The sequence below is a fragment of the Dipteris shenzhenensis genome, chromosome 7, assembly GCF_047967505.1.
Source record: "Dipteris shenzhenensis isolate YYH24624 ecotype China chromosome 7, Dip_SZ_1.0, whole genome shotgun sequence".
NCBI classification, from domain to species: Eukaryota; Viridiplantae; Streptophyta; class Polypodiopsida; order Gleicheniales; family Dipteridaceae; genus Dipteris; species Dipteris shenzhenensis.
The window spans coordinates 34,876,543-34,885,535 of record NC_141602.1 but is presented as its reverse complement, the minus strand read 5'-3'; the positions used below and the strand labels follow the sequence as shown (position 1 = coordinate 34,885,535).

The window sequence follows — 8,993 nt, the reverse complement described above, 5'->3', positions numbered from 1 at the left end:
ACTCAGCAGCGTGCAGCACCTGGACTTGCATGCTAAGAGTCCATGGTCAACATGACTAAGCATTAAGAGTGGTTCCGCTGGAACAAGGGAGCTATCTGTGAACTCTAATTGTGAGGTCCCCTGTCTGGAAGCGTCTAGAAACTTTGGCACTTCATTGATGAGGTGAGGTTTGTATCCACAGATAATTGACTGCCTCTGAGCTTTAAATAACCATCCTTTGCAGAACCGCCACATGACAGAAGACTTGCTCTTTAGCACATCCAAAATGCACTTTATCAGGAGCCACAAGTTCTAGACCCAGGCAACCCATCAGCATCAGCGTACATATAAAACTCACGCAACAGCTGAAAATTCTCTGACACACTATATTTTTGACCTCATGAAACTGCAGCACTAACTCCACAATGAGGTGCCTGTCCTTGATCCTTCATCCACATACTTAATCTCTTGAGTTTTAAATACAAATCATTATTTTGTTTGTGCACGTAACTGCCAATCTCAATAAATGCTTTTCCTGGCTTCTTCCACACATCGCACTTCTCTTGATCTCTTCTATTCGGTCAGCGTACTCCTGCATTCCAGCATTACCATAAATGTCTTCCATGAGAGAAAACACAGCAGCATTACTGCAATCCATGGCAATCACCCGTTCAAAACACCGTCTTCCAAGCTCCACGTTGGCATCTGTTCTGCAATGACCAAGCAAAGATGTCCATCCAATAACATTGGGGTGGAAAGGCATACTAATGAGTAGATCCTCTGCCTTGTTCAGATGCTTTGTTCTCCCAAAAAGGTCTACCACACAATTATAATGCTCAGCAATGCTATGCTCTTCTGCCATTGAGCGGAAATGGTGGCACCCTTCTTCAACAAGCCCAACATGACTGCATGCAGAGAGAAGGCAGATGAATGTGACATTGTTAGGCTTCAAGCCTTGTCTTTGCATTCCTTCAAAATATTGCAAGGCTAACTTATAACTATTGTGATGGCAAAATCCAGCAATCATTATACCCCATGTCACTTCATCTCGCATTTGCAATTTGTTAAACACGCTACAAGCATCCTCTAGACTCCCACATTTGACATACATGTCCTTACAACTAAATCTGTTTCAAAACTAATTTCAATAAAGTAAGCATGAATAAGCTTGCCCTGATCTAGGGCTGCTCCATCAACACAGGCCTTCAGAGTGCAAACAAGTGCACCCTGGTTAGGCTTCATATTTATTTGCTGGCTTTGGTCAAAAAGTGAAAGAGCCTCATTGGCATGTCCATGTTCGACAAAGCCTGCAATCATTGCAGTCCATGTCACTGCATCCCTGTGTTTGATTTGGTCAAAGGCCCTGATTGCATCATCAAGGCTCCCACACTCGGCATACATGTCAATGAGTGCATTCCCAACAGACACATCTGATTCAAATTTGCTTTCATTGATGTAGCAATGAAACGCCTGCCCTGATCCAGGTCCATTATGCTCGAACATGCTTTAAGGAGGCAAACAAATGTGACGCTATGATGATTTGTATGAGATACCATGTTAGTAGTCCCACAAATTTTGAACGACACCGAAGGTGCCGTAGTGCAAGCCTCCTGGCAATTGATTCAACGATCAATACGAATCGTCAGGGACAAGCTTGCAGCAATACCAACCGTCAGTGACAAGCGGGCCTTAGGGACGGTTCAGTACGAAGCTAATGAAAACGATCATTGAGACGATCATCCTAATGCCTAACGAATCCATGGACGTTGATCAATCTGCAATGAAGGGCAAAGAACACAATTTGCAAGGAAGGGCAATGGTAGCAAGGATCGCTTCAACATATGAAACCAAAGGCAGAACAATTTGCTCTTGTGTTGGAGAGTATAAGGAAAAAGCTCCTCTTTTGGAGTTCGGATAGGCTAGATCTTCTTGCCTTAAGTGTCAAATTTTAATTTGCTCTTGTTGGTATCACTCTAGGGACTTCATTGCAAAGCTTAATATAGGAGGAACGTTCTTTGGAGCCCTCGGGATGGGTCTGCACATGCTAGAGCTAGATTGGCTTGAGAGACTTTGATTCTTCTAACCCACTAAGGAGGGCTTACCATCCAAACACTCAATGCAAGACCTTGCTTTGCAAACTTGGTGCTAGAGCTAGAGTGAATTGGGAGATCATGATTCTTTTAAAGATACTCAGTGCAGGACGAGGCTCTTGCAAAGGAAACTGCTTCTTTCACTGGCACTCTGTATAGGGCTTTGCTTTGCAAGCTTGTTGTCAAAGGACTCATGCTAGGTCAAGAGTCGTGGAAGATTTTTTCCTTATAGTGCATTGGGTCTTGTACTCCTTCCTCAAGTGGTTAGTGGTTGGATAGATGCAGATCTCAGGATGCCTAATGCTACTATTGTCATAGTTTGATGGGATAGTTTAGGGGGTTCCTTGTTGAGAAAACAAAATTAGGGAACCTTGTCTGGAGTCTTCTAACCCTTTTCCATGTTGAACCGTCTTTAGGTCTATCTTTCCACTTAACCAAACAATCTTGATATATTGTATGTCTTGTTCTTTTCCCTTGTCTATCTAAAATTTTTAATGGTTCATGTGGTAAAGTAACAGGTTTGATGAGTTCAACTAGGACTTCGTTTCCAATGAGACTGTATTCATCTCCTAACTTCCTTTTTAGCCTTCTTATATCAAAAACTGGATGTACTCCACATCATTATGGTAAGGTTAATTTGTACGCCAATTCTCTTAGGTATTGGAAATGACAATACCTAGGAGACAAGTTTGGACATTTACCCATCTTTAGGGATTCTGAAGGTTTGAGCACCCTAAGATAGACTCTCTCCTATTTTCAAGTTGCAACTTTTTACACTGAGGGTTTGCATAACTTCTTGCTCTATCTTAAGCCTTTCTAGTGCTACCTTTAGCTACTTTAAGCATTTGATTCATATCTTTAAGAAAGTCTTTGACTGCTTGAATCTTCTCTTGTTTGAGTCCCATTAGAATTGGGGCTCGAGGTTGAATTCCATACATACATCATGAATGCATGAAAACTTGTAGTTGAATGCTTGGCACAATTATATGCAAACTATAATATGGGAAAATATTATTTTCAAGTTTTACTTACATATGCTTGAAGCATACCCTCAATGGCCTGATTGACCCTTTAAGTTTGACGATCACTTTGTGGATGATCCATAGTGCTCATATTCAAAGTACTTTGCAACCTCATGAACAAAGCCCTCCAAAAATGGTAGTTACATTTGCCATCCTAGTAAATAACAATACCGTCTGGTAGACCATACAATCTATAGATATGCTCCATAAATAGCTTTGCTTATTTGAAAATTTAGCCTCTTCATTGGTTGGAATAAACTGAGCCATCTTGGTCAACCAATCAATAATTGGTAACACAGAGTCATGCCCCCTTTGTGCCCTTGGTAAATCCAACAACAAACTCCATGGAGATACTTTCACATTAGGCAGATGGGATCTCCTAGTGATGTAGAAGACCATGTAGTTTAAGGTGTTCAGATTTATTGACTTAGCATTTTTGGCAATTTAATACATAATCTTGGACATCCTTATCTATTCTAGGCCAAAGAAATTGTCTTTTTAGAAGTGCATAAGTCCTATGAATTCTCGAATGTCTAGCATTCAGACTATCATGACACTTAAAAAAAAGTTGGTGCCTTATGTCATTATTATCCGAGACACATACGCTACCTCCATAGAGCGGGTAGGCATGTTCAATACTATACTTTTTCCAACAATTAAGTCATTAATCAACAACCTATGGTGTGTCACCATTTCCATGTGACGACTCCTCAATGAAAGCTTCTCAAGTTATTGGATCCCTCCTCATCATTGCTTTCCATATTTTAAAAAAGTGAGGATCAAACTCACATTTTCCTTTTAAGGACTCTAGGAAATTGTTTTGGAATTGAGTAAAACTCAATTCATTAATCATTGGCATTTTGCTTAGGGAATCTACTACCACCTTAAATTTCCCCTTCAAATATGTCAATTGGATATCAAACACTTGCATTATTTCACCCACCTAGCTTTTCCTCCTTTAAGCTTTGGCTGATTGCAATCCATTTGATACTTTTCGAATAAAAAATAATCTCAAATTTAGCACCATGCCTCCATTTCTTTAAGGCATAAACTATAGCATACAGTTCCTTCTCATTTGCTGAGTAATTCTATTAAGCATGGTCTAACTTTTTTCTTTTAAAAGCTATTGGTTGACCGTTTTGTAAAAGTACCATCCCAATAGAAAAATCTGTGGTGTTTGTTTCAACTGTGAATGGTTTATTGGAATCTACTACCTTTAAGGCAAGAGCTGCTACTATAGCTACCTATAACTTTTCAAAACTCTTCCTTTGAGGTTCATCCCATGTGAACAATTTGGAAACCCAAGGTATCTTGGTAGCCTAACAATATCCACCTCTACACCATGTGTCATGTGTGTGTCTTGAAACTTCTTATCACTACCCTTTGCAAGAGAGACTACAGATTCATGGGCACTTAGGCGCTCAGACAACTTCAATTTCTTAGATATCACGTAGTTTAAGAAATTATGTGTGGCACTATCCTTGACCATAATTCAAAAAATTTTCCCCTTAATATTTCCATGCATCCTCATTAAATTATGGGGAGCAACCGTGGGCTGTCACATTGCCAATGATAGGCAACACATATAGGTGATATCCTTGTGATAAACCTCTACCTTGGTGTACTTTTCAATACCTTTAAGTGGTAATACCTGCACTGAATGTACTTGTTTTATGGAGGCTTATTTGGGGCTTTAGTGTACTTGTTTATTTCTCAGCAGGCACGAAAAATGATTTTTGCCTAAACATTTAAAGCAAAGATTTTCTTGCTTAGCTTTCTCATAATCCTCCTTTTAAAAGGCAGACATCTTTGTGTTTGAGGTCTCTTGGGTGGTTCTTAACTTGCCCCTCCTTTTCAAATTGGGAAATTTTTTGAATCTTGGAACAAAACCAATTTGTTTTGAATTCCTAACTCTAGATTTTCCCTTTGTAATGCCAACACTTGATGGCCTCTTCAAAGGTTCTGGGGGAGTTTCTTTTCACCTTAACCTTATTGTTGTCTTTTGAAACCCTCATAAAGCCTCTTATTTTTTGAAACTCATCAATCCCATTTAACTTAAGGATGGCATCCATTTTATAACATTTTCTAGCTAGGTTATGAGTAGCTTGCTAAATACTTAGGATACCTAGGCGACTTTTGCATTTTGGTAGGATACAAAAGTACCACTCCACTAGAGATATCATTTGTTTATCGTAATTCCCTCCCCATAAAACATCATAACATAGTGAGATGAGGGATTCAAAGCCTTTATGGGAGGGACCTAATAGGAAAGATAATAAATGGCTATGAGATATAGATCATCTTCCTCCTAGGTAAAGTACCTATAGTTTTTTATCCATCAAACTCATTTTTTATCTTAGCAAGGACCCATTTCAACTTCTTAGAGAGTTTGAAATCAAAGCTTATTTGACTCTAATCATAGGGATATCATTATCCAAAAATCAGACAAAGATTATGACTGATAATAGAACTAGAAGTTGAATAAAAATGGTTAAGCTAGTCCAAGATGCACTCTATATATTTGATCATGTTCCTTGGAGTAATATTAGTATCATCAACAAATTGCTAATTACCACTTGAGTTCCATCTAGTAATTCCAGCCCATAAATTGTCAACTTACACCTCATGGTGTATAAACCAACCCATAGCATCTACTATAATTGTAAGAGGAGGGTAGAAATGGGGGGAGCCTTGCCTAATGATCTTTTGAAAAAGAAACATGAAGGTAATTAGATCTTCATGTAGACTTTGGCATTGGCATTAGAAGAAAAATGTTCATGTAGTTAATAAATTATGTGCCAGAACCCATGTCTTTAAAGGAGAGGAGAATGAAATCCCAATCTATCCTATCATAGGCTTTCTCAAAGTCTAAATTGAGGAGACAAATATCTTGGAGGGGCTTCTAAGCATACTCACATCCTTCCTAGAAGGTGATGATGGTGTCAAAAGGATATGTATTCCCTAAATGAACCCTTTCTATGCTTCCCAACCAACATAGGGCTTGTTCCACATGAACAAAAGTTCAGAACATAAATATTCCAAAATTACTTGTGAAACTAACATTCCAGCCCATCTTCCCTAGGGAACTTCTCTATCTTTCATGCAAGAGACCATGTCTAAGAGTTCATGCAAAGAGATCAAAGAGTCAAAAAAATATAAGCTCTCAAACATGACAAGACAGGTCCTTGACTGGCTATAAATGTTTCCTTCCATGTCTAGGTCCATCTGAGAAACACTGTCCTTAACTAGTGGTATCTCTTTCTTTAGAGTTTGTTTTCCTTATAAGGCAAAAACATTCTTTAGTGGGTTGGTCAATCTTCCTAACCATAAGTCTCTCAAGTAGTGTTGATATGTAAGTTCTTCATGAGTTTAGAGGTGGATTCTTAGCTCTAAGAGATTGATATGATTATATAACAAGCCATCCATGTGGAGATCTCTCAACTACTAGCTTCCTCCCCTTGCCTCTTACTCGTGCCTTGACTTCAGTTCGCCACGCCCCTCTGCTCCTTCTAGACCATTTCCTCACACCTTTGCTTCTCTACCCCCTCTTCTTTTTGCATGTCCGAGCACACCTTCCCTCTTCATTTTTTAAGTTTTCTACTATTGTATTTCTCATTAGTTAAGGTGGTTGGGGCAATAGCTTGTGGGTACCTATTCTCCCTCCCCTTGCTCATGGATCTCCTTGAAAGGCAGTCAGGGTCTCCTTCATTTTGCCACTCTTGTCGTGGTCCTAAGTGGCTGTAGTTGGCTGTTGTGGGGATTTTCTTTACCCTAATCCCTTGATGGTTTCAAGCTATCTCTATTAGTTGCCACACTTAAAGGGAGCTAGGAAATCATTGTCATAGTTCCCAAGCCTAAGGTTTTTTCATGGAAAGACTGCACCCTCTAGAGCCCCCCCCTTTCCCGCCCCCCCTCTTATTATTTTCCCCCTTTTCTCCATCCTTTATCCCCTTCTTTTATTCCCCTTGATCTGAGTAAGGGGGCTCTCATGGTAGCTCGCTCAACTCCCACAATCATTGGAATCATGGATTTTGTTAAGATTTTCATGCTTGCATCAACTCATCCTTCCCGAACGTCATGATTGTCCCAAAACTGTGTGAAAATAATGTGATCACTTTGGTAACCTAAATAATTCACCGATGAATTAGATAAATCTACTATTAGTAATAATAAACATTATCCCTACAATACCACAATACTACTAGTACAAGTCCACATACCGGTTTGTATATAGCCGATCGTACATGTAGTAACACTGATTAAATAAATAGTAATATAGATGGTATGAAGACTTGTACCAACAATAATCGTGATTGGATTTCTCACTCAATTTTGTGTATAGAAATCTTACAAAGCTAGTGCATTGGGGTAAGGTGGACCACAATTTAGTCGTAAAAACACACACACACACACACACACACACACACACACACACACACAGAGCAATTGTTATAATAGCTAAAGTGGTCGATTGCTCGGATATCTTATGTATTGGGGTAAGGGTCAAGCACAATAGCAAGGAATGAATGCAAAGGGGATTATTTGAGGTATTAAGATTTCCGAAATGTCCAATATTCATGTGACATTCTAGTTGTATTTGGAGAGATTGTGTTGATACGTGTATCTATTTTTGGAATTTTTGTTTGAAAAGATATATCCTTCCAATATGGAAACAAGAAATATGAGTTAAGAAACACTGACATCTACACTTCATCAAACCAAAGTAAGTAGTGGGCATGGAAATAGGACCACGAGGCAACCATCACTTGTAAAGAGTAGTTAGAACTAGGACCTGGAGATGGCTCAATATGTTCTTGATCTCGATCAACTTTCAATTTGGTTATCTACTGAGTAGTGTGTGTGTGTGTGTGCACGTGCATGCATGTGTGTGTGTGTGTGTGCATGTGCGTGCATGCGTACTTGTGTGTGTGTGTGTGCACGTGCATGTGTGTGTGTGTGTGTGTGTGTGTGTGTGTGTGTGTGTAGTTATAACATTGACATGCAAGATGCATGGAATTGCATTGCATAGTATTTTCTAGGTTTCAGACCTCCTAGTTATACTAGCGTGTGGACAATTATACTAGAGAAAGCATATGTCAAGCATAAAGATCACAGTAGAGGTAGTATTTTTTAGGTCTTTCATGACATAGGATGCACACTTGTTTCAAATGGACATAAAAATATTAAAGGATGGATAGATGAATATGTTTTTGTTTGACCAACTTTGCATTGGGGACGACCGTTTTCTGAGCGAAATCTTTTGAGCGTCTGAGCAAAGCAAAAAAAAAAAGCTTCCAACTATGTCAAAGTATCACGAATATGGATTGGAAGAAAACATAGTTTCACTTAAAAATACGCAAATTATAATAGGAATGCCTATTTGATACACAAATCTTTACATGAATCTTTGGGGATGGTGAGTAATATGATGGGGTCGATTTTTAAAAAACCTACATGAAGGGTAGATTTCTCTATGAAAATTCCCTTATGATCCTTCTTACAACTTTTACTTAATAGGGGGTAACGTTGAAAGCCCTCTCTCAACCTATCTTCATGAAAGGGTTTCTCCAAAGAAACCTCATTGAAGCAAGCCATCCAAGGTAGTTTTGCTATAGCAAAACCTCCTTGAAGTAGGTTTTCCAAGGTAGTTTCACTGGCAAAGCTATTTTAGACAACACTTTAAAAGTGACAACTTTCACATCCAATGTCCAAATATAGTCATTCACCCACTCAAATTGAAAAATGCCATTTGAGCACATGGGGTTATGTTTTACAAATCTTGCATATATCGTCTAATGAGAGGAGATACATAAGCCCAACAATTAATATTTATTTATAGTAATTTTAACTTCTTTAGAAAAATGTCCATAAATGACTTGTAATTATGCTATAAAAACACTAG

At 38.8% G+C, this 8,993-nt stretch overlaps 1 protein-coding gene across 1 annotated transcript; it reads right to left on the bottom strand.

Annotated features, from left to right (window-relative positions):
• Positions 1–454: 454 nt before the first annotated feature.
• LOC147900265 (pentatricopeptide repeat-containing protein At2g03880, mitochondrial-like) lies at positions 455–1,482 on the bottom strand. The gene is made up of 2 exons (XM_087376609.1): positions 1,089–1,482; positions 455–795 (listed from the first exon to the last, which is right to left on the bottom strand). Exons 1-2 carry the CDS (start codon positions 1,480–1,482, stop codon positions 455–457), a joined length of 735 nt encoding a protein of 244 aa, XP_087232735.1.
• Positions 1,483–8,993: the final 7,511 nt, after the last annotated feature.